We start from the raw sequence: 27,017 nt of genomic DNA on the forward strand, positions 1-27,017 counted from the left end.
GGTCATGACCCTCTGTGGTTCGCATACCAGCCTCATTTGGGGTGGATGATGCAGTTATACATCTGCTGCATGCTGAGAGTTTATTCCTCCCTGCATTGATCCAGCACCACAGTTTGTATATTGATCTTTGACTTCTCAAGTTCCTTTAACACGATCCAGCCTGCTGAGTGTTAGGGATGAAGGTGGAGGCTACATGTTTCTATTTCTATGCTTCATTTTATAAATTTGCTTTGTTGTCAGGAATATTATTGCTGTTATGACAACTACATTTCCCTCCAGGATTAATATAGTTTCTCTGTGATATTGTTTTTTATTAGGTTTGATGTATTTTGTTTACTGTAACATACCTGTGGTAAAGAGGAAGTTGTAGGTGGAAACATTACGGTAAGAAAGAAACCACTTCTATTATTTGGTGAAAAGTCAGCGGACTGTTCACCACATACGGTGTGTCATCTGTCAACAGGAGGAAGTGAGACGTATCCAGACGTGCGGGTGACAGAAGTGCTGTAGCACTGTTTCTGCTTCAGTCTTTGTTGAGTCTGATATGATGCACTTTTATATATTGATGATTTTGATTTGTTTGCTTTCAATAAATAACAAAAGGAAAACTTTGATTTGCTGATGATCATTTGAAGATTTTCCATCACAAATGTCAGGTGAGCTCTTCAGAGGAGGCGGTGAGCAGCCTGCTGCTGCCCCTGAAACCCAGTGGGTGGATGTGCTGTGAAAAGCATTTAATACATCATGATTTGTGATGTTTGTCACACTTGGACAAATAAAATATTGGACAAAGACGACCAGAGTAAAACCAAAGTACACTTTAAAAATAATGATTTCATTTCTTAAAGGAAAACACCCTCACAATGCTACCTGCTTTAATATGTACGTGTACAAACATATTCAGGTCTCAAGTATAGATCATTATTGTTTGAAATATTCTTTATTATTTCCTCTGATCTTTGTTTTAGTCGATTCTATTTAGAAAAGTGTTTCTTCAGCTTCGGCCTCATTAATGTTCTTCATGATCAATTATTCTTTCTATGAACATTTCTCATTTGCTGTTTTGTTTTCAAAACAAAAAAATAATTACTAACATTTACAGAGAAAAAAGGTTTTTATTTAGGCAACAGTACAGAAAACATGATCACCATTACTACCCCCCACCGCACGCACACCATGTGATCAGACACACAATCACACAAAAGAAGAAGCACTGCTGTGTCTCAGAGCGTGCAGAGGTGTTCAGCTGTGAAGTTGGATCGAGGCAAACAGGTAACACACACACACACACACACACACACACACACACACACACACACACACACACACACACACACACACACAACCTCCTTAAACTCATAGAGATCAGTCAGTTTGTAGTTTATCTTCTTTATTCTCATAGAATCTAAATTATTTGCCTTTTTTAGTGTTTCTGCTGCAAACACTGCTGCTGCTGTGACTCTCTCGCTTCCTCCTCTTTAGTTAAATTAAAATATTTGTGACATTAAATTTGTTTCTGTCATTTCTTCATTTTATTTGGATCAGGTTTTCCACCTCATTTGCATTTTTCCTGACTGGCTGAGAGATGTGGACACACTCAAAAATAATATTTATGCCCCAAACTCTGACTTTGGGTAATTAATCAATGTAAATTTGTTACATAAGAACATTATAAAAAGTTAAATCTGGTGAAATGTACTAGATTGATATACATTCACCTTATACCAGGATTATTGTCCTTAATATTTAATATTTATTAAATCAATAAACCTTTGACTTTACATATTTCAGCTGCATTTTACTCAGAATTATTGCTGCATGTTTGTGAGGGATAAGAATCCATTTTTGAGTGTACAAATTTTTTTGCAGCTGTCCTTATTGTGGCTCTGATTGGTTCACTCTGCTGCTTAGATAAACAGCTCTGCTTGCAAATGTTTATTAAACCTTAAACTGTCCTTGAACATTTTGTGTATTTTTATGGAATGACTGACTTAATGAGTGGCAACATGAAAACAAACTAATAAAGTCCACTTTTGAAGTGGATAAGAATCTCTTTACTGTGAAGAGATCCTTAAATTTACATGTTACATGTACGCTGGTACGGTGACCTGTGACATTAACAAAGGTCTTAGTTTGAGTCCAGAAGAGCGTTTCAGTGAGCTAATACAATGCTGTTCACTTTTGATTTTTGAGAAAACGCCAATATTGTTTAGTAATAACATGTTTTTAAGTTTGAGTCAGTCTGAATTTTCATTTTTAGCTCATAAAATCAATTATTGTGATAATTCTGAGTCCTCTCTAAATGGCTCTTTGATGGTCTCACTCTGTGTAGGTGTGTTAATAACCTTCTGAATCCACTTAAAATACAAACATTTATCTTTTAAACTTTGTCCGAAATCAGATCGTTCACGTCAGAGTTACTTTGCTCTTGCTGTCTTGCTGCATTTCTCTTCACTTTCAGTGATTTCTGTTATGTAGTTTTTCAGCTCCACCTCTAAAGTTTTGGACAAGGTCATTTTAGTTCATCGTTTTAACAGACTGTGAAACTACTCACATCAAATTTCTTGTTCACGATCACACAAACAAAAGCAGAAGAAAAGTTCAGTGATACTCAAAAATGAAACAAATGACAGGAAACCTAAAATACACAATGACTGCTTAGAAGCTCATTTTGATTTCAGAGGAGAGTTTTAGCATGAATGTTTTCAGTGCTTGTGAAGAATAACTTTCGTTTGCTAACTGTCTGCATCATTCTGAACAACAGACCAAAGAAACACATCAAAGATGCAAAATAATAATTAAATAATTGATGCACAACAGCTTACTGTGTTCTTGGCATCTGAGCTGTGCAGACCATTGTTTTTCTGGAGTTGTGGGGACACAGTCTAAAGTATTTAGTATTCACTGCTCATCCAAAGGCATACTGTATGATAGTGCATGTGTCTGTATAAGCAAGTTTAGCACAAGAGAGCTTAAAATCATCTTTTCCTCTCTCCAGGTCAGTCAGTCGGTGGACTTTCAGCAGTGACGTGATGGCAGCAGCAGCACCTGGTGAGTCCAGACAGACTGTAGGTGAGACCTGCAGCCTGCTGACAGGAGTGAGAAACTTGGTTGGCACTGTTGGCTTTTGGTAACTTACTGTGATTCTAACACCCGTTCACCTGTTGGAAGAAAAAATACACATCATGATAATAATAATAATTCTCTGTTTTGTAAACAGAAAAATTAATGTGTTGAGTGTTTTTCCACTTTCTGTTGAATTAATTTTCTCTGAAAAACAAACATAAAAAACATTTATGTTCAGCACAAACATCAGCGCCAAATGAAACTTTATGATTTCAAGGTTTCATTTCAATCAAACAGAACATTAACTTCTTAGTCAGCCTGATGTGTTAGATGCCTTCAGGCGACTTTTGTTGTGATTTGATGATAAAAAAAAAAGTTTCTCTTGGCTTGAACTCTAAATGTGTTCACAGGGTGTCCCAAGAGTCTCTATATACTCTAATAAGTTCCTACAAATTACACAACAAACTGAGTTTATTCATGATTTTATCATCAACAAAGAAGTTGTTGCAGTTTTACTTGCTAGGTTTGCCGTCACATTCCAACACCATGAAGATTAGCTGTATACCTCCTCATGAGCTCAGCTTTCAGCCATCTTGGGACATGAACCTCTCAGAGGTTTTACAGCATCCCTTCCCTGACCTCGCTGCAGGCCAGTCTGCACACTAAACCACCAGCTTCGACCAGAGAGAAGAGAATCATCACTGAACTTTTCCGGGATGGAGGTTGCAGGAGTGATTCACACATTTACACTCAGCATTATAATTTTATGCTTTCAGTTTTCGAACAACCTGAAGCTGGTACAGGCAGAGCTTTATCCTCTCTGAAGCATCTGCTGAATCGAGCTTTTGTTGATGCTGAGTTAGAGTGCAGCCCTCCGGATGAACCTTTGATGGCTTTGCATGAACGCCTGCTCCAGGAGCTTGGTGCTTTCATCAGTAACAGCCTTCTGCTGCTTCATTTGTCAAAAACAAATCCTGTTTTAAGAAACTTACTATGGATTCTGTTAATTGTGTTATGCACTGCAGCAATGTGACGTCAATAAATTTCTCAAACTCACATTGAACTGCAGTCAGGGACTGAAAAACAACACTTCAGTGTTGGCGAGCCAGGCGAGTGATCGTCTTACAAGAACTGTAAAGTCTAAGCTTTCACACGCTGATGCCCAAGCAACGAAAGAAGGAAGTGAACGGGGAGTTTTGGGACACGCGGTATATGATTATGTACACACACACACACACACACACACACACACACACACACACACACAGTGTGTATTTACTTATCTTCACGGAACATAAATGATTTTAGGGAGAAATAACATTTAATGATTTGATTGAAATATGATGATTGATGATTTAATTTGAATCATTTTTCGTTTTGTACTGATGTAAGCAGTGTCTGACAGCTTGGGTTAAATATTGATCCGTATGTGTTGAAACTGTCGGTGTAAAGGAGATGCCAGAGCAGCTAACACACTAAACTTATTTTTCTTAGACTGTGAAATTTTTATATTTAAAAACTTTATTCACGTAGCATTCATAAATTCTTGTGTTTTCAGGCTGAAATTGTAAATTGGAGCACACTGATTCATGTTTCTGTATTTTTGCAGATGATGATTTCAACAAACCAGAACACAGCAGCTCAGAGTTTGAGGACTGTAAGTCAAACTAACAACATTTCATATCATGAATAAAATAAGAGAAACTGGTGGATTAGAGGTATGAAATGTTATGCCAGGAACTTTCTGATTTAAAAAGAGAACGAATCATCTATTAAATCCTGCAGCCTGATTTCCTGCTCATGAGTCCAGTAGTTACAGGTCAAAATCTTTAATGGATTGAATGGAAAAAAGTGATTAAATGAAGATTAAATGAAGGTGTATATTTCTGTTTTGTTCACATATTATATTTTAAATATTATATATATATTATATTTTATGAAGAAACTGAGTAAAAATGGTCAGTGACCGTGGAAATCACTAGTTGGTAGTGAATCTGCACACGAGTCCATTTACAGTTGAAATAATCCATCCAAATAATCTATTTACAGCCTCCACACTGCAGCGGTCCGACTGCCCACCATGGGCTTTATTACAGTGGATTAAAGCAACAGCAGAAACTAATTAAGTAGGAAAACACTAATTAACCATGAAAATTACACTAAAATGTGATTTTGAAGTAAAGTGAAATTCCCCATTATTTTAAGTGTTTCCTTATCAGTAACAATTGAAATCTAAATTATTAGCAATATATACATCTAATTAGACATTAACGGACAAACGTTTGTTTCCTACATGTTTAAAAAGCTGTTTTGGACTGAAGAGCATAATCGTTTCATTTCTTTTAAAAAAGAAGAAGAAAATGTGGTTAAAAAGACCACAGAATGAGACATGAATATTATGTTTCTACGAAAAATACATGAATAAATTAAAAACGTTTTTAAAATAAACTCAGTGTTTCAGTAACTGAACTTATTTTTCAGTGTCTGAGCTGAGGGTCGTTCTGCTGGGGAACAGCTGGTCTAAGAGGAGCTCAGTGGGGAACTTCATACTCGGAGCGACTGTGTTCACCTCTGACGATAAAGCAGACCTCTGTCTGCGAGTCAAAAGAGAGCTGAAGGGGAAAGAAATCGATCTCATCAACACTCCAGATCTGCTGTCTCCTAAAATCTCCCCAGAAGATCTGACGAAACAAGTTGAAAACTGTGTGAGACTCTCTGCTCCTGGACCTCATGTGTTTCTGCTGGTCCTCCAGCCTGCAGACTTCACTGAGGATCACAGACAGAGGCTACAAATGGTCCTTGAACTCTTTGGTGATCCATCATTTGATCGTTCACTGGTTCTGATAATGCCCAAAGACAAGAGTTCAAGTTCCATTGAAAAGTATCTGCAGCATCCACAGTTAGGAGACATAATCAAGAAATGTAGAGAAAAATTGTTGTGGCAGAAGAACCTGGAACGAGAGCAGCTGTTAGCAGCCATAGATACAGTGGTGAAGAAGAGCATGAGGGAGGATGTTTCCAGTGAGGAAACATCGGTTTCACCCAGTCAAGATGAGGAAGAAAAAGTCCCTGCCAACTTGGATCCTATAAGGGGTGGTGAGTCTAGGAACAGTATTTTTTGTACAGTATAATGTGATGGTCAGGTTTAAGTTCAGATCATCTGCATCTAGCTGTGAACTTTCCAACTTCAGTTCAGGTTTGAAGGATTCCAGTTTGAAAGAAGGTGGAGACCCTCTTCCAACTGAGGACCATGGCCTTTGATTTAGAGGTGCTGATTTTCATTCTCGCCACTTCACACTTGGCTGTGAACTGTTGCAGTGTGAGCTGGAGGACACCACCTGATGAGCCAAACTGATGAGAAACACATCATCTGAAAAAAAAATAAGCAGAGACGAATTTCTGACGCCAACAAAGTGGAAGCCTTCCACCACTGTCTGCACCTAGAAATTCTGTCCATAAAAATAATGAACAGAATTAGTGACAATGGGCAGTCCTGCTGGAGTCCAACACCCACCAGGAGTCTGACTTGTTGCCAGCAGTGTGGACCCAGCTCTAGCAATGGTTGTAGAAGAATCAAATGGCTTGCTGCAACAGGTGAAACACTCCATACCTGTAAAGAACTTCTCACAGAATACTCTGAGGGACACGGTCAAATCCACAAAACACATGTAGACTAGTTGGGCAAACTTCCATGGACCCTCAAATATCTCTGTTAGCTAAAGAGCTGGTCCAGTGTTCCACAATTTGGACTACAACCACATTGTTCCTTCTGTATCCGAGTTTTGACTAAAGCATGGACTTTCCTTTCCATCCTCGTGGAATAGACTTTCCTGGAGAGGTTGAGGAATGTGATCCCCGTGTAGTTGGAGCACCCTCTTGTGTCCACCTTCTTGAGGATAAGAACCGCCAGGGCAGGGATAGCTCAGTAGGTAGAGTGTCTGCCCCATGATCGGAAGGTCGGGGGTTCGACTCCACTGAACGGCTACCCTGAGGTACCCCTGAGCAAGGTACCGTCCCTACACACTGCTCCCCGGGCGCTGCATTGGTGGCTGCCCACTGCTTCACTGGGTGAATGGGTTAAATGCAGAGGAGTAATTTCCCTTCGGGGACTAACACAACACACTTTACACACTTTACACTTTTACGCCACCCTGGCTTACCAATCTAAAGGCTCTTAATGAGATCCTGTAGAGGTGTGTCAACCAAGACAGCCCTACAACACCCAGAGCCTTCACGAACTCAGGGCAAACCTCATCCACCCTGTCAGGCATCCAACCGGATGCCTGACAGGGTAAACTGTTCCCTTCTGGTACTCATAAGGGCCTTCTAAATTGCTTAGTGTCTGGTCCCTCGCCCAGGACCAATTTGTGATGGGACACACAACCAGGTGGCAAAAGCCCCCCAACAACATAGCCCCTGGGATCCCTGGAACACACAAGCCCCTCCACCACAATAAGGCAGCGATTCACAGAGGGGCAGATTGTCACGGTCTGTGTTGGCAGACCGTGGGGAGGTGGGGAAACAGGACCCAAACGCCGGACTCTTCAGTGCAACAGTGTTTATTTACAGAGGTGGTGAAGTAAACAACAATAAATTCCCCAGTTTCCCAGACTCCCGTGTTGTGTCTTCCTCCCAGAAAAGTCCTAGTGTAGTGCTCTCTGCTCCAGTGTCCCTGCACTCCCTGTGCTCACTGCTCCTTCTCGTCCCACATTCCTCCTGGGGGAAAACAATAGAGGCAGTCGTTACACACCTTATCCCAGCAGGCATACACTCACACTCTCTGACTATGTTTGAAGACTGACGTGAAGTCAAACACAATAATCCAGCGTCGGTGGAAGCGCCATCACTCCTCTAAATAGCTCCCCCAACGAGCCCAGATGAGGAGCAGGTGTGTGGCAAGGGCTTCGGGTGTGGCCAGTCCTCAAGCCAGGCCACGCCCCTCAGGCCTGAAGATGCCTGTAACTTGGCCACAGAAAACAGCAACACACAAACACACACAAACCTGCCTACATACAGATGAGGACAGAGATCAGAGGCAGTGCAGACGACACACCAAATAATAATAATAAAGACAATAATCCTAATAATGATAATACTACTACTAATAATAATAGTCATCGTCCCCACTGCCCACGGACCCCGAGTCCCCAGAACCGGATCCGTGACACAGATAATATTAAAAGGTGATACTGGTTGTGCACTGTGAGTAGAGAGTGCATCTGCAGTTTTCTTGTTATCGTGAGCAATCATCAGCTGTTTTAAGAAAAAGAAGTAAATGGTGGTGGTGTAAACATTGGTATTTAACCAATCAGGTGATCTTATTAATATTTCAAACACTGTAACAGAATGTAGTAAAACTGGGGTGATAAAAATGTGTGTGTCACAATCTTAAAGGTAATTGACAAGTTTTATCTTTTGTCATTTTTTGTTTTACAGCACATGAACTCAGGATAATGCTGTTTGGAAAAAGTGAGGACAAAAAATCATCCCTGGAAAAGATCATCATTAGAAAGAAAGAGTTTAATATTCCTAAAGTTCTTGGAGGAAAGCAATGTCGCGCTGCCTCTGGAGAGTGGAAAGGGAAACTGTTAACAGTGGTCAAAACCCCCGACATCTTCAGTCTGTCTGTGAAAACTCTGTTAGAAGTGATGAAGAGCTGTGTGAGTCTCTGTCCTCCTGGACCAAACGTTCTGCTGCTGTTAGTGAAACCTTCTGATTTCACTGAAGAGGACAGACAAACTCTGAATTTGGTCCTGAGCTTGTTTGGTCAAGATGCCCTTAAACACTCAATGGTCATTATAACACAGAAACAAGAGAAAGGCAATAACTCAGTGGAAAAACTCATTGAAGACTGCAATCAAAGACAGAACTGGTTTGAAAAAAATTGTTCTGCTACAGAATATTCAGAGTTGATGGAAGAAATGAATGAGATAGTGAGTGAAAACTGGGGGAAATATCTCATGTTAAAAGAAGAGGCTAAACCCAATCTGAAGTCCAGTCTGAACCTGGTTCTGTGTGGGAGGAGAGGAGCAGGGAAGACGTCAGCAGCCAAGGCCATTTTAGGTCAGACTGAGCTTCATCCAGTCTCCAACTCATCAGAGTGTGTTAAACATCAGGGAGAGGTGTGTGGACGTTGGGTTTCCCTGGTGGAGCTGCCTGCCCTGTATGGAAAACCTCAGGAGGCAGTGATGGAGGAATCATTCAAGTGTATCTCCCTCTGTGATCCTGAGGGTGTCCATGCCTTCATCCTGGTCCTACCTGTGGCTCCCCTCACTGATGAAGACAAGGGAGAGTTAGAGACCATCCAGAACACATTCAGCTCTCGAGTCAATGACTTCACCATGATTCTGTTCACTGTGGACTCAGATCCTACAGATCCAACTGTTGTTAACTTTCTAAAGGACAATGAAGACATCCAAGAGCTCTGTGAGAGCTGTGGAGGAAGATCTGTTGTTCTTAACGTTAAGAACAAAGAGCAGCTCCCAGAGATGTTTGAGATTGTTGACAAAATTAGTCAGTCTACAGGACAACTGTGCTGTTATACAACTACAACATTTTTACACGCACAAATGGAGAAAGTCTTAAAACTTGTCACTGGTAAGCAGTTTAGATTGTGATATTTTCCAATGACCCAGAGTTTTAATCCAGTATACAAGTGTTAACTCTGATTGTTTTCATGTTTTAGTTGATGAAGTTGGAGAACAGGACTCAGACTGTCTCAGGATTGTGCTGATTGGGAAGACCGGCTGTGGAAAGAGCTCTACAGGAAACACCATTTTAGGAAGAGATGAGTTTAAAGCTGAATCAAGTCAAATGTCGGTCACACAATGCTGTCAGAAAGCAAAGAGTGAGGTGGACGGTCGTTCTGTTGTTGTGGTCGACACTCCTGGTCTGTTTGACACAACTTTGACCAATGATGAAGTTCAAGAAGAGCTGGTGAAATGTGTCAGTCTTTTGGCTCCAGGACCACATGTCTTCTTGGTGGTGATACAGGTTGGCAGATTCACAGCAGAGGAGAAGGAGACACTGAAACTAATCAAAAAATTCTTTGGGAAGAATTCTGAAAAGTTCACCATCGTTCTTTTAACCAGAGGAGACGATCTGGAGCGTCAGGGAGAGTCTATTGATGATTACATCAAGAACAAATGTCACAGTTCCTTTAAGAAGCTGATCTCTGACTGTGGAGGAAGATACCATGTGTTCAATAACTCTGAGAAACAAAACCGCACACAAGTCAGTGAGCTGATAAAAAAGATTGACACCATGGTGAAGGACAATGGAGGAAGCTTCTACACCAATGAGATGCTGCAAGAGGCTGAAACTGCGATAAGGAAGGAGATGCAAAAGATTTTAAAGAAGAAGGAAGAACAGATTCAGGAACAAAAGGCAGAATTTGAAAGAAAACGTAAGGAAGAAATCGAGGCTATGAAGAAAAGAATGGATGAAGAGAGAGAAAAGGAGAGAATACAGAGAGAAAAAGATCTAGAAAAAATGATGAATAATATTAGAGAAGAAGAAGAGAAGAGAAAGCAGGAACAGGAAATCAGGGAAAAGGAGAAAAGGGAAAAAGAAGCTGAAGAAGAAAGACGTCGACAAGAATTTGAAAAAGAACTTGAAAAGCTGGACAAACAAATTCAGTCAGAAAAAGAGGCAAAAGAAAATGTCGACAGAAAACTGGAAGAAGCCAGAGAAGAGATGAGAAGAAAACAAGAGGAGTGGGAGAAAGAACAGAAAGAATGGTGGGACAAACAACGACAAGATGAAGACAAAAGACGAGAGGAAGAGAAAGAAAAAATTGAAAAACTACAGGAAGATTATAACGAAAAGCTGAAATGTGAAAAAATCAATAAAGAGGAGGATCAAAGAAGACGTGAACAGGAAATAAAAGAATTGGAGGAAATTCATAAGAAAACTCTGGATGATCTAAAGAAGAAACATGAAGAGGAAGCCAGAAAGCAGGCTGAAGAGTTTAATGAATTCCAGAAGAAACACATGGAGAAATTAATGGCTCAGAGGGAGGAACACGAAAAGGAAATGTATGACTTAGTGAGACGTGTGACGAAAAAGACTGAAAACCTGAAAAAGATCAAGAATTTAATGCAAAAACATGAAAAAGAAATGAGATCTGTGACAAATGAAGAGGAGATTGAAGACCTCCAGGAAATGCATAAAGATCAACTAAATGAGTTAATGCAAGAAATCTTGAATGAAGAGATCAGGGACGCGTCGGCCTGCAGCATTTTATGAGGTGAAATCCACTTTTACAGCTGTTCTTTAACTGTTAGAGGACAGAAACATCAAAAATGTGCAGACTTGTTGTTCTGCATGTTTTACACATGCTTTTTCATCACGGCCAATGTTGGTCAAGTTACTTGAAAAAAGTAATCAGTAACTAATTACTGATTACTTCCCCGCAAAAAGTAATCCCGTGACTTTACTGATTACTTATTTTCAAAAGTAATTAGTTACTTAGTTGCTTTTTAAAAACATGATTTACAACCTGAATAGGTGATAAAGCGATAGATCTTTCAGCCCAATTCTACTTTTTCTGCATAATCCATCATACAAAATGTAATCAAATGGAAACGTCTCTTTTTAAAACTTATTTTATTAGTTTTAATCTTTTAACTTTATGCATCAAGCAAAAATTTAATTATATGCAACATTCTCTGACTGGAAGAAATTTGTTTAACATTTAAACCTATTTTCTGCACATTCCAGCACATAAAATAAAATATTTTTTTGTGTTTACACTCACTCTTTCAAATAGATGCAAGTAAAACACAGCAGAAAATAAATAAAATCAAAGACTAGCGGCCCTGTTGCTCTATTTTCACCTGTAAAGCAGGACTGGGGTAGGCGGAGGTTTACCCTGGTGCAGGTGTGCCGCAGCCATCATGTCAGTGGAAGAATCCGCGAGTTTGTCTGTGAATTATGTCGTAGCGCACTCTGTGCTTGCTCAGAAGTTTAGGGTTTTTTTCGCTGTAAAAAGAAGTTTTCTTCCCACGCAGTGAACAGCGGACGCTAATGTTTTTGTCACTTTTTACGGAATCAAACTCAAAGTAAGGTCAGTACTTCCACGCTTTAAACGCTGCACGCTCATACTCTGCTGCACTGATATATTATCCATTGTTGATCTGCACACAGCTGTTGTCACAAACGCCGCACACGCTTACGTCACTGTCATGAGACACTCTCGCAAAAAAATCACAATTTTAGTAATGCAGTAGTGCAGCATTCCTACGGGAAAGTAACGGTAATCTAATTACCTTTTTTTGCAATAGTAATCCCTTACTTTAAACGTTACTTGAAAAAAGTAATCGGATTACAGTATTACGTTACAAGCAATGTTCCCTCTAATTTTTCATGCACACTGTTGGCACGGTCTCTGCGCAGAGAAAATCTGCGTTGCGCACAAAAAAAATTCTAACCTGAATTGAAATTAAAGTAAATATGTGCCGACACCGGTGTTTTAGCTAGCAAAGCAGCGTGGCTGACATGGTTGAAGCCACGTCAATGACAACGTGTCCAACCATTGGAGATGTGAGCAGGACAGACGGAACAACTGACGGAAAAAAGTGTGGACTTTATACCAGTTTTTAAATTGTGTTGATCGGCCACGTAAAACCAGAGTTATGATAAAAATATCTGCAATGTTTGGTTTTCTTTCTGAATACTATCGTTGTTTATATTTACTGCAGGAAGAAACGGTAAAAAGCGCTCTCCGCCTGTGAGCAAAGACGAAACCAAAACGCTCCCACCCTTTCCCATTGGTCAAAAAATGTACCCTGTCGACCAATCAAAACATGGCATTTAGTTGTTTAGGAAGGGGGAAGTTTTAGGAGTGATGGCGGCGTTTTGAGATGTGAGAGATTTGCGACGTTTAGCGCAAATCTTGTGTAGTTAGTGTGTAGTTAGTGTGTAGTGTCGTCAATAGTTTTGTTGTGTGTGTCAGAACAATGAGGCGGCTGCTGAATGTTACAGGTGTTACAGCAGTGATACATCTCCTGTTGTCAGGCCTGCAGGTATCAGGCTGTTGTTCTCCTTTATCTCATAGTGGACAGAAATTATTTTTTGGAGTGGCACAAATAATTTGTGTGGCATCAAATTTGATGCAGAACAGCTGATTGTTCTGTAAATAGTTTGAAATGTTTATTTAAAAACACCTTGGCTTCATTTTCAGGTAAACAGCTGCAAAAAACTTTGTTGTTTGCAAAACTCAGTAAATTTTTGAAGAAGTAACTATATAATTAATTGCCCAACATTGGTCATTATATACTATATTTGGCAGACAGAGTTACAGACTCTCTCCCAGACCACAGACTCATAATACAAGTCGAGTTTTATTTTTTTTAAAAAAGAAAGTTGTGTTTTCAAAATTGGAGTTCAAGTTATTTTTACTTCCAATAGTGTTAACATACTACACAGGTCATGAACAAGAGTTTTTTTAAATTTTCATTGTAAGTGGGCTAAAGCAGTTAATTAAAAGTAGTCTAACATAAATGTAAATGCTGTAATTTGATTATTTTAATAAACCATGTAACTTGGATGGATTAGACGCTGGCGTGACCACAGTGCACACGTCTGATGTTGCTCACAGTGGTCCAAGGGACGCTCAGGGAGTCTGTGTGTTCGCTCAGACATTAGAGGGAAGATTGGCTACAAGTAATGCGTTACTGCCCATCTCTGATCACGACCACAGAAAAATCTGCTGATTGGATATCATCTAAAATACTTCAGTTCAGTTTTATTTATATATAGCACCAAATCACAACAACAGTCACCTCAAGGGGCTTTATATGGTAACGTAAAGACGCTACAACAATACAGAGAAACCTTACAATCAGATGACCCCCACGATCTAACACTTTGGTGACAGTGGGAAGGAAAAACTCCCTTTTACAGGAAGAAACTTCCAGCAGAACCAATCTCAGAGAGGGACGGGCCATTGCTCACTAACTCCACTCATAACCAATAATAATCATTGTAATTTACACATTTAACCTGCACTATGTAAGTAAAATTACTCATTTGAATGATTTGGCAAAAATCACCATTTGACCAAAATGTTTTTTTCTTTTTTAATATTAAACTGTTGTTAAAAGGAATCTTGATGTTATGTGTTATTTCATATATTGTTCTGTTGTGAATATTTGTGGTTTGATTATGATTGTTATTATTTTTTGTTTTTTGCATAAATGTGTCATGAATAATAAACACAAGATGAATAAATAAACAAGTGAAAAAAAACTTAATTATTTTTCTTTCACTTATGATTAATAAATCATTTAAAAACAATTATAATTGAACCTATTCTCTCCAAATATCACAGCATTTATTCGTTATAAAAACATATCTGTATATCATTTACACCAGTTTAATGAAATAACTAAGATTGTATCCTTGTTTTCTTTAATTATTATTGTAAAAAGTTTTTCCCTGTAATCAGCTCTGATTATTGTTAAATGATGAAGTCAAACATCTCCATTCACCTCTGAATTTATGTGTTTTTATATTACTGAACTTACCAAATTACATTAACTGCTCCATCTATGCTGACATATTTGATTTCCATAAGTTTTTTTTCTATAAGGAAAAATGTGTAAAACCTGCAGCATTATGGTAATTAGTAATTGTAATGTGCACAGCAAAGTCCTGATAAAGAAATTGTTGCTAATAAAAACAATGGTACTGGAATTTTAAGCAAAGTTTGAACTTGTTTCTTGAGTCTTACTGTGGCAGGATGAGTCAATTTATGTTTTTGGTGCCTTTTCATTCTCAGCACTGTTGCAGGTAAATGCAGGATCCCTCGGCTACAGAGCTCTCAAAAAACATTTGTTTTTTTTCTTAATCTGATTTTAGTCTGGACTTTGACTCAGCCATTCAAAAACTTTTTTTAAAGAGAACTTGCTGGTGAGTTTTGGATCATTGTGCTGCTGAAATTACCCAAGTGCTCTTTAGCTGCAGAGCAGGAAGTGACGGTCGAAGCTCTTTAGGTTCTCCTTCAGGTTTTTCTGGTGGAGACATTCAGGAGCAGAATTCAGCAGCAGCCCAGCCCATCACACTACCATCGACATGTCTGACTGTTGTTGTGATCTTTTTATGAACTGCTGTTAGTTTGATCCAGATGTAACGCGAATCAAAGTTCAGCTTTTGTCTTGTCAGACCACAAAAAGTTTCCCCAGATGTCTCGGGGATCATCCAGATGTTTTTTGGCAAATGAGCAATTAAAGGAGAGACGATCGTGGCTCAAAGAGTTGGCAGTTCGTCTTGTAACCAGAAGGTTTCCGGTTCGAGCCCCGGCTCGGACAGTCTCGGTTGTTGTGTCCTTGGGCAAGACACTTCACCTACTGGTGATGGTCAGAGGGGCCGATGGCGCGACATGACAGCCTCACTTCTGTCAGTCTGCCCCAGGGCAGCTGTGGCTACAACTGTAGCTGCCTCCACCAGTGTGTGAATGTGAGAGTGAATGAATAGTGGAATTGTAAAGCGCTTTGAGGGCCCTGATAAGTGCTATATAAATGCAATCCTTTGTTATTATTATTAAGTCCTTTAAAGACCAACACCTGAGTGTGAGAGCTGGACTCAAAAATATCCTATTGGTTACTGGCTGGCTGGTTACTTGGCCCAGCCAGCAGGCCACAACCAGGCTCCATCAAGAGCTAGTGAAACTACAGGAAAATGCAGGCCCGGAGTTAGCAAGCCTCAGGATTGATTGAGGCTGCAGTAAAAAAGGGGCACAAGTATTTAGAAGATGCCGCCTAAAAGAAGTAATATCAATGAGGAGGAACTGGAGGACATAAAGAAATCTTGGAACTTTATTTCAGAAGAAATTACAACCACTGCAAAACAACAAAAGCTGATAATCAACTTAATTGAGGATATTAAAGAATTAAGAAGGCAAAGTGAGGAAAAGGACAAGAAGATTGCTATGTTGGAAGTACAAGTTGTAAGGTTGGAACAATATTCGAGAATAACAGATGTAATAGTAACGGGTCTGGAAACCAAGCACCAGACATATGCACGAGCAGCAGCAGAAGAGAGAGGGGAGCCGACTGAGCAAGCGTTGCGCTCCCTGGAAGAACAGGTAATGGCCTTTTTCAATAGTAAAGGCATTGAAATGGATAGCAAGGACATTGAGGGGTGCCATACTCTTCCAAGGAAAAACAAGAATCAAAAACCTGCCATTATTATAAGATTTGTTAATAGGAAGCAGAAAAAAGAGCTACTGAAGCAAGGAAGAAAGTTGAAAGGAACGAATGTGTATGTTAATGAACACCTAATCAAGAAAAACACAGATATTGCAAGACAAGCAAGATTATTAAGAAAGCAGAAGAAAATACAGTCAACGTGGACATCAGATTGTAAGGTGTTCATTAAGTTAAATGGAACACCGGAGCAGGCAAAGGTCTTAGTCATTAAAGAACTGACAGAATTAGAAAAATACGGCTGATAAAATGTAAGGCAAAGCATTGGGATGGTCGATGGTACTTTCAGTGAATTGTCAAATTGGTTGGTACTTGGCTTAGACAAAGTATTGTTAAAGATGATGGTGTGTGGATAAGATATATAATAAAGTCACATGTCTGACAGATTTCAAGTAACGAACCAAATGGATGTTGAAACTGGGACACTGGGGTATGATAGCAATGTAGATCCTGACTGTAATTTTTTTTTTAACCAAAATGTTAAAGGACTGTAATTATTATACGATGGAACAATTTAATAGGAACATAGAGCGAAGTAAGAATATAACCATGGTTCATTTTAAAAGTAGAAGTTTATATAAAAACTTTCAATTTATTAAAGAATATATAGCACAGTTTAATCAACCATTTGATGTGATAATATCAGAGACTTGGATAAACACTGGAAAAGAAGAGGATTTTGAGATAGAGGGATATGAATTCCTCCACTTGGGGTGGCACTCTATGTTGATAAAAATTTAAGGTTTGAAAAAAGGAGAAGAATGACGGGGGTGGTAGATGGAGTGATGGAATGTATAACAGTGGAAATAAATATGAAAAAACAGAAAAATATGATTGTCAGTTGCATTTGTAGAACACCAGGGTCAAAGATTGAGACTTTTAAGGACATTATGGAGGACTTATATACAAATCTGAATCAAAAAAAGAAAGTTTATTTGTGGAGACTTTAATATTGATTTATTGAACCCAAATCATAAAAAGAGTATTGAAGAATTTATTGATTCAATGTATTGTATGGGATTATTTCCCCGGATAACAAGACCGATGAGAATAACCACTCATGGTGCAACTCTATTAGATAATACTTTTACAAATGTAATGGAAGAAAATATAAAAGGGGGGATTTTGATAAATGATCTAAGTGACCACTTACCAGTTTTTGTAACTTATGACTGTTGTTATAAAGTTCATAGAAATGAATGTAAGATGATTTATATAATAATTAGAACAGAAAAGACAATACGGTGTCTCAAAAATGAGTTAATAAAACAAGATTGAACTATTGTATATAAACACAAGGATGTCAATAAAGCCTATGAGGCATTCTTAAGCATATTCATGGTCTTATTAGAGAAAAACAGCCTACTCGTTGATGTCAACAGGAAAGATAAGTATGCAGGAAGACCATGGATGACAAAGGGACTGCAAAATGCCTGTAAAAAAAAAAAAGAACACCTTATATAGAGAATTCATTAAAAAGAGAACTATAGAATCTGAAAAGAAATATAAAAAGTATAAAAATAAATTAACTAATATAATGAGAACTTGTAAAAAAGAATACTTCATCAAAAAGTTAGAAGATAATAAAGGAAAGGGATATGGAAATATTAAATAGTATAATAAAAAATGGACCAAGGACTAATAACTACCCTGGGTATTTTACGGTAGGGACAAATACTATTAGTAAAATGAACGAAACAGTAAATGGATTCAATGAATTTTTTGTAAATATAGGGCCAAAACTGGCAGCGGAAATAAAGGTTGATATGATAGAAAGGGAGACTGGAGGAAACATTGAAAGGAATGCAAGTTCAATGTTTTTAAGAGCAGTGGAAGAGAAGGAGATATATGATATCGTCAGTGGACTTAAGAACAAAACGAGTACTGACTGTCATGATATTGATATGGTAACGGTAAAGAGAGTAATTGGTGGTATTGTAAAACCACTACAATATATTTTTAATTTGTCTTTCCAGGAAGGGGTTTTTCCACAAAAAAAGAAAGTTGCAAAAATTATTCCCATTTATAAATCAGGTGAAAAGCATTGTTTTACAAATTATAGACCAGTGTCGGTACTACCCCAGTTTTCTAAGATACTGGAAAAACTATTTCTACAAAGATTTGATAGCTTTGTGGATAAACATGAATTGATGGTGAATTGCCAGAATGGGTTTAGAAATAACAGATCAACAGTTTTGGCATTAATGGATTTAATGGAAGAAATAACAGAATGTATGGATAAGAAGAAGTATGCACTTGGAGTCTTTCTAGATCTAAAAAAAGCATTTGATACTGTTGACCACAGAATTCTAATAATCAAACTAGAAAAATATGGGTTTAGGGGTGTGGTATTGGATTGGATAAAAAGCTATGTGATGAATCGACAGCAATATGTACAAATAAATGAGTTTAAATCTAAATTGATGGATATTGAATGTGGAGTACCTCAAGGATCAGTATTGGGTCTGAAAATGTTTATTATGTATATAAATGATATTTGTAAAGTATCAAAGATACTAAAGTTAGTAATTTTTGCAGATGATACCAATATACTTTGTTCAGGTGTGGAATTTCAACAGGTTTTGGAGGTGATCACACAGGAGTTAAAGATATTAAAGAAGTGGTTTGATAGAAACAAATTGTCCTTAAATTTAAATAAAACAAAATGTTATTCGGAAACTATAAGAAAAACATTAACATTGAAATTTGTGTTGATAATGTATATCTAGAAAGGGTTAATACCATAAAATTTCTTGGTGTGATCACTGATCATAAGGCCTGTTGGAAATCACACATCACTTATGTGAGGGGAAAGTTAGCTCGGGGCATTGCTGTCTTGGGGAAAGTAAAACAATTTCTGGATAGGAAAACATTGTATATGTTATATTGTGCTTTACTATTACCATACATGAGTTATTGTGTAGAGGTTTGGGGAAATACATATAAAAGTAATATTCAGACTATAATCATAATGCAGAAAAGGGCTATTAGACTAATAAATCAGGAGGGGTATAGGGCTCACACAAACGCACTCTTTATTAAGACGCAAGCTATAAAATTCCAGGATCTGGTGAAGTTTAAAACAGTGCAAATAATATATAAGGCAAGGAAAGAGATGCTCCCAATCGAAATAAGTAAATGGTTCTTAGAAAGAGAAGGGAGGTATAATTTTAGAGGGAAGTGGAATTTAAAATTACAAAGCGTAAGAACAACATTGAAAAGGATGTTTATTTCAATAGCGGGAGTTAAATTCTGGAATGAGTTAAAAAAAGAAATAAAGGTGAGTAGTGATATAAACCAGTTTAAAATAAAACTCAAAAAAGAAATTTTAAATAAGTATAAGAATGAAGAAAATGCAATTAACCCAAGGCAGCAGTTAAACTGATGTTTATTTTCTTCTGCAAGTTTGCAAATCTAAATATAGTTTTAGTTGAACATGAGAAAATATTTTTTGTGATGTTATGTTCTAAGTTGAAGGCATTGTATATGTTTTTGTTGTTTAAATTTAGATGATGAGGATGCAAACCTGAGGCGGTAGGGCTAAATACAGTGGTAGAGACAGACCCTAAAAGACTGGCAGCTGTAATTGCAGCAGAAGGTGGTTCTACAAAGTATTGACTCAGGGGGCTGAATAATTACGCACACCCCACTTTTCAGTTATTTATCTGTAAAAAAATGTTTGGAATCATGTATGATTTTCGTTCCACTTCTCACGTGTACACCACTTTGTATTGGTCTTTCACCTGGAATTCCAATAACATTGATTCATGTTTGTGGCTGTAATGTGACAAAATGTGGGAAAGTTCAAGGGGGCTGAATACTTTTGCAAGCCACTGTAAGTATATACTTCTGCCTACTCCTTTTCAAACAACTGCATGGAAAGATGTTATGAAAGGTTGGTGAATGTATATGTTTGAAATAAAAATGAACTGAACTTTCTTACATACTTTTAATCAGCTTTAATTAATAAAAATATAAAAATGTTTTTTGATTTCTGCGTCAGAGCTTATGTGTCAGTTAATTAGTAGTTAATTAACTTGCTTCACAATCATCTGTAGAATTATTTAAATGAGCCGAAAAAAACAATCTGTGCTAAATGTTGATGCAGATTCAGTTCCTGCTGATGCCGTGTAGACTTCTGTGATGCTGCAGATTTTCAGTATGTCAGAGAATGCAATCTAATCACAACAGTTATATTTTCCTATTCATTACTAGTTTAATGCAGGCAAATGAGTGATTGCAGATTTTCCTTACTAAACTCACCCATAAGCTTCATTTAAATGTTTCAGTATTATGTTAAAGAATCATTTCCAGGATGATTTCTTGTGACAAATAAAATCTGTCATATTATTTATGCAGAAAGATTTACTGTAAAAAGCAGTGCCTGTTGTATTACAGTCTTTATGATGGTCTTCATCAAACAGCTGGGCTGAAGTAAGAAGAAGTTAGGAAAATGAGACAGGAGGTAGTTTTATAGATTATTTGAACATGCCCAGGTTCATTCTTCTTCTATTCAGAAATGTGTGTAACCTGCTGTGGAGGCGGGGTTTCTTTTCCTCCAATCAACACAGTATTCCTTGCTCTGTCACAATGATGCAGTCCAGAGGCTCCACTGTTCACAAAGAGCATCCAGACCTCAATGGATAAAACCAGGAAGAAGTGAGCAGGAGACCTCCTGTCCTCTCCTCGTCCACCGTCAGCCAGACACGCCTCTGCTTCACTCTGTCTCTGATGGACGTCTCTCACTGTGGGGACGAACATGTGACGCTGATCTGTCTGAATGGATCCGCTGCAAACTCAGACCTGAGGTTTTACTGACTTCCTTCTCCAGTGACCTTTTAATAACCAGAGTGGTGTGTGTCACATTTTCACCAGCAGCACAGTTTGTGTCTCATGTAGTGTTTTTGTTACTGGGATTCCAGCTCTTAGGTGCAGGTGTTGGTGCTTAAAAGAAGCTCTGTGTGTGAATAAAGTGCAGGCTGACTGGAGCTGGTTCAGAGAGTCGCCTCACCTCGTGCTCCGTGCTGATTGGTTGAAAAAAGACCCACCCGTCTGCAGCAGGTAGGGAGGGAGAGCAGCACCTTCATGGATTTTATTTCAAACTGTTTGAATCATCCAATCTCCATGGCAACAATAAAATAACTCATGTTTCATGTTTTTTGTAACCAATGACTGAGCAGTGCCTCCTCTTTCACTCATTTTTCAGCTGCTTTAAATCAATGTTGAAGATGTTGAAGTTCAAATGTAATATTGGTCCAATAACTGATTGACAGCCTCCATCAGTCTCTGGGTGGAGAATGATGGAGGCTGAGCAGCTGATTCTGTTCCCCCTGCTCTTCATCACATCCTGTCACCATGATTTTTATCTGAACTTGGAGAAAAACCATGAAACATGCTAATAATAACTTCATTTATAAGGCACTCTTTACAGGATTAGAACCACAAAGTGCTTCAAAATAATATAAAACAGATATAAATAAAACAACACAATCGATCATACAGCACAGCTGTAGCTGCTGTTTATAAGAATAAATGCAATCAATGCAACGTAAAGATGGAGGCACAGTTATTCCATCTGCTGCCTTTCTGAACTGAAGTGTGGAGAGAAGCTTGGTTTCACTCTGTCATTTAGAAAATGCTGATCAGGATTTTTCAAACATTTTATATTAACTACAACAAATGAATCTTTTTAAAAACAGAACTAAATGAATACATTTCATATCTGATCCTATTTGCAGGTTTAAACAAAATTTTTGAAAATGACTCTTCGTGTGAGCGATGACTTGAGGACGTTTCATGGTCCTCTCTGTTGTTGCTCACAGAAATAAAACAAAAACGCAGCACATCCAGAAGAAAACTGCACCAAAGTAAAGATGATCTGACTGATCGCTCTGAACATGAATCCAACAAGGTTGATTCAATCATCTGGTTGTTGTTTTACTGAATGGCTCAGATTTATTCTTCTGCATGAAACTTGTTAAACAGACAGTTAATGATGTAATCAATAACTGGTACTGATTAAATCTGAAGCATAAAGGAACATGAAGATCAGACGTGTCCAGACAGCAGTGATAGAAATGAGAGTGCTGTTGTTGGAGAGCTCTTAGTTGTGGGTGTTTGGCCTTTAAAAGGACCTTTTGGTTTGTGGGGTGAACATCCGGCTGACGTGGAGCTGCTGTGGACGTGATGGAAGTCTTTCACAGGTCTGTTTCCTCGACATCGCTGGCCTCCTGCAGACCGTCCACAGCCAGGCAGTGAGCGCACACGTGCTGGTCAAAGTGCAGAGCCAGCTCCCGAGCCAGCTCCTGGAAGTCCTGACCACGGCTCAGCGTCCCCAGTTTGTCCCTGCGGTCAGAGATGTCCATCGGAGCGAAGTAGAAGCGTGTCTGGCTGACGGTACATGAGGAGAGGACAGGAGGTGTCCTGGAGGTCGGAGTCTTGTTGTTGGGACTGGACGGAGTCTGACTGCTGGATCTGTGCTCTGTGGTCCTGGTTCCATCCATCGTGGTCTGGGTGATGTTCTCGGTGTGAACACTGGGACTCTGCCCTTTGGGCTGCTTTATATCATGAGAGCTGCGTGCTGATTGGATGAGACAGAACAGGACCTACAGGTCCAGGTCTCCATTGTTTAAATGAAACCCCACCCCCACCCCCCACCCCCACCTCACCACAGGACCCTGAAGCCATTCAGGAACAAACCAGAGTGTAATCAAAGCTGTTGATTAGTTTTAGTTGGACACAAAGACTTTGATGATTTTTAGTGATTATTCATTATTATTGAATCATCTCTGACAGTGATGAAGTCATTTTTATTACATGTTTATATTAATGATATAGAAAACAATTTGAAAGATTTTGTCTTTTTAGCAGATGAAACAAATTTTATTAAACATATAAAAGGAACTTTTTAAAAGTTTTATTTGACACAATCAGAAACATTGCACCTCCTGCTCTAACTGGTCACTCAAATGAAGAGTGTGAAAACTTTCTTTCCTTATTAATAAGTCTAATATTTGCAGAGCAAATATCAATCCTCCTCCTTTCTCTCTGACTCCACGCCTTAACAGGCCACCACTCTTAAAGAGCTTTGGACCAAGCTCTCTGAATGCTGTCATCAATTTGGTTGACAAAATGAAACCATCCTCTTGCTCACCACACTCTTCTGTGTATTCATCCTGTATTCATTTCATAAAGAACTGTGTGGCAGCAAATTATCTGTCTTTGAATACAAAAACCGGAAGTTCTGATCTGCGCACCCCGTTCTGTTTAAAAACCATCTGCTGATGTAATGAAGATGAAACAGGAAGTGTTCCTCTAAAATCTGCTGTAGATTCATCAGGTTGGACTGTAGCAGCATCGCTCGAGTACGTTAACATCTATCCAAAGCAGTTTCTATCATGTCACATGACCTAGCTTGAACTTTTATGCAGGTTCATATTGTTCTGTTACTCTCCCCCCAAAGAGTCTTGTATCTTCAAATTCACAACAGTATAGCAGACCTCAGGGCACACGAGTACCAAGCTGACCTCTTCAAGAAACCGGAACAAGTATAATAAATGATATGAAATGTCATGGAGACAGCTGTACAACACATGTTTAACAAGAACAGGCTGACATCATCATATTTTAGTAAAAATTGTAATAAATGTTTTAGCTTTGCCTTTTAGGGGAGTTTTTTTTTAGAATAGAATAGAATTCAACTTTATTGTCATTGCACATGTCACAGGTACAAGGCAACGAAATGCAGTTTGCATCCATCCAGAAGAGCTTTAGCCATGATATGGATATATTACAATATATATTAGCAGTAATATAGATATGTGAGTATATTACAGAAATGGGTCTATTGTGGTATGTTACACGGTATGAAGGTATGTTATGAATATGCTTTAACTATAAGTATGTACAGGCTATGAATGATATAAATATGAAAAACTATACCAAAATATGAGACATACAGCTATACAGAAATGTGAACTATGCAGGTTATAAACAGTTGTAGAATTAAAATAAACACATTTTAAAATGTGTTTATTTTAATCAGTTTTGTTTCCACAGTAGTAAAGAACACGATCTGTTATCTGAAGACAAAGCTCATAAGACAAAGTGTCTTCTCTCATAATATTCACTTTTCGCTTTCTGGAAACTAACCCACACCACAGTATGCAGGAGACTCCACCAGAGGGCGATGTTTGTCTCTCTAATAGGATTCGTTATCACGGTTTATTTAGAACAAAATGTACATTTTAAATACATGTAAGCTTCCTTCGACAGCACATTTAGAATTCATATCTTAAATATTAGCTGGAGATGTTTTAATCTGGTCACTTTGGAAAACCTTCATTATCTATTAATTACATACAGCTCTAAAAGCTTTAACTGTCACGTGAAATGTATAACTGTGTTTAATGTGTTTAATAGTGCTCTTATAGACAAACCATATTAGCTCTGACTCCATTATCTGATTTAAGCATCAAGCTTCTGCAAATAATCTGAGATATTTATTTCTAATAGAAACAGAGAAACACTTTCAGCCTCCTGAATGTTTCAGTGTTGATTCTTCACGGTCTGTGTAAAGTGGAGATCTTTGGCTTTTGTATTTGGGTTGTTCGAGAGCCGCCGCAGTAAACTCGCTGTTCTCGGTGGAGGTCACAGCAGCGACGATCCTGAGCGAAGCATTTTCTCAGGATTAATCTTCAGGTAGCAGGAACAAGACCCCATTTATGAAGTTAGTTATGATCAACACCTACGGTTCAGATTACACACTGATTAACAGGTCAGATTAGAGATCAGCAGGAGAGTCTAAAGTCTTCGTGTCTCCCTGGTGAGCATCAATAATAAATACAGATTATTAGACACAGCTTTATTCCAGCATTATATTTCTGTTGGCAGCAAACAAATTGACAATAATTTTATCTATCTATATATATATACACACACACATATGCTGTAGAGAGCAGCAGTCTGGCCTGGAGACTCAAACCCAGGACGCTTCTACTGTGAGGTGTATGGGTGCGTGCTCATCACTGACCTAACTGGTTCTCATTGTCTCAGTATCCTCACTGCTTTGTGATCCTCAGTGAGTGCTGTCATTGACATAATTCCATCAAAGATGAGCGGTTTACAGCACGGCTCAGCATGACTCACTGCTCTAATCCCGTTAACACCTTGAACTTTGTTTACGCGTCAGAGATGCAGTGACGCGTCCTGTTTTATGACAGCATCACTGACTCTGGACTGGGTGGAGCCCCTTTAAGTTGTTGGGGCTGTGATCCAACATTTTTCTGTGCACGCTCACGTGTAGATGTCCCACATCTACTCAGACTTTCTTGTGGGTCAGCTTCCCCTCAGGTGGTTCTCTTTTGTTCACCCTGGGACTTTGTGAACTCGAACATCAACTCATCAAAGTCAGCTTTATAGTCAAAAACAATATGTACATAAAATCCCAGATAGCAAGGAAACATTGAAACAATGTTGAGTCAATATCAGGCGACGTCATTGAATCAACGTTGAAGTGTGACGTTGATCTAACGTCACTCTTGCACCCATTTTTAACGTTGAAACAACGTCAGGTTTTGATGTTGAATCAATGTTGAAACCTGACATTGATTCAACGTTATATTTTCTAATACTGTTGACATTGAAACAATGTCAGATTCTGATATTGAAACACTGTTGAGCTATGGTGTTGATTTTCCACCTCTTTCGCAGTTGTTTTTTATTAAAACAGCAGTTAAATCATGACTGGAAATCTACCGTTCTTTATAGTTATTTTAACCAATACTAAACTACTGCATGTTTCCATCAATACTTAAACCACCTAAACACATAATTGCACTTATTCCTCAAACTGGACACCCTTTATAAAAATCAAATGTCTCGCAATGTATCATGTCAATATTAATATCCTAAAATAAGAAAGTATTGCATGTGATGTAACAGAAAAAAAAAACTAAACAAAAAAAGGTCAATAGACATGTTTCGTTTGCTAAATACTTTATTAAAACACAGTTTTCTATTTACATTTATAGTTTAACATAACTTTGTAGTTTTTACTCCGGGATGGGGACGGATGACGTGCATTATGCGCCACCCAAACAGTCTGGGGCGTAGATATTTGGGATATCCCAAATCCTTGGAGTCGCTTCACACGAACTTCAGAGCGGTTCGTTTATGGCGTGAACGCGATCCGAACCGACTACCAGGTGTTGGTACCTTTGTGTTCGTAAAGCATGACGGTACTATACACGTGCACAGGTCTGTGAACTAGCAGCTCGCCATGAAATGAACCAAACTGTCCAGAGCTGCACCTTCTTCCTGTGTTTACTTTTGTTGCGCCCGCCCCCCACACACTTGACCAATGAATGACGTGGTTTGTTGTGACGCACTTAAACCAAAAACTGTAAGTTTACAAACGCACCAGCTGATTCGGTCTAGAGGACAGGATGTGAAAACACCCGCCTGACCTACACAGTACACTGCAAAATAAAAACGATAAATCATTTATTTATTTATTTAAAATTTGCGCCTGTAACAAATCAAGGCAGCAGCATTAAAAAACACGAACTTCTTTAACTCAAATTAGTTGAGTGTCAGAAAATATCGCAAACCAATAAACCAGTAAAAGTGTCTTTAGATACAGGTAACACGTAACCAGACCTCGTGACCTGTGAGTAACCAGTGAGTCACGGTTTCAGTTTTCTGGACGTTTGTGACGAAATGAAAGTGAAAGTAAAGATTAGC

At 38.5% G+C, this 27,017-nt stretch overlaps 1 protein-coding gene across 2 annotated transcripts; it reads left to right on the plus strand.

The window, feature by feature from the left end:
- The first annotated feature begins 1,230 nt into the window (after positions 1-1,230).
- LOC116314362 (GTPase IMAP family member 8-like) lies at positions 1,231-11,491 on the plus strand. Of its 2 annotated transcripts, none has more exons than XM_031732348.2 (6): positions 1,231-1,272; positions 2,999-3,051; positions 4,676-4,723; positions 5,548-6,162; positions 8,503-9,663; positions 9,752-11,491. In XM_031732348.2, exons 2-6 carry the CDS (start codon positions 3,033-3,035, stop codon positions 11,311-11,313), a joined length of 3,405 nt encoding a protein of 1,134 aa, XP_031588208.2. In that variant the 5' UTR covers positions 1,231-1,272; positions 2,999-3,032; the 3' UTR covers positions 11,314-11,491. The 2 variants fall into 2 exon arrangements, with proteins under 2 accessions (XP_031588208.2, XP_039476358.1); XM_039620424.1 differs by having other exon boundaries at positions 1,255-1,272; positions 2,999-3,072.
- The last annotated feature ends 15,526 nt before the right edge of the window (positions 11,492-27,017 follow it).

The sequence above is a fragment of the Oreochromis aureus genome, linkage group 12, assembly GCF_013358895.1.
Source record: "Oreochromis aureus strain Israel breed Guangdong linkage group 12, ZZ_aureus, whole genome shotgun sequence".
NCBI classification, from domain to species: Eukaryota; Metazoa; Chordata; class Actinopteri; order Cichliformes; family Cichlidae; genus Oreochromis; species Oreochromis aureus.

Coding starts and splice junctions, on each gene's coding strand:
- LOC116314362 (XM_039620424.1), top strand. CDS start 3,033: ATGGCAGCAGCAGCACCTGGTGAGTCCAGACAGACTGTAG. Junction 4,724..5,547: donor CAGCTCAGAGTTTGAGGACT/GTAAGTCAAACT, acceptor CTTATTTTTCAG/TGTCTGAGCTGAGGGTCGTT. Junction 9,664..9,751: donor AGTCTTAAAACTTGTCACTG/GTAAGCAGTTTA, acceptor TTCATGTTTTAG/TTGATGAAGTTGGAGAACAG.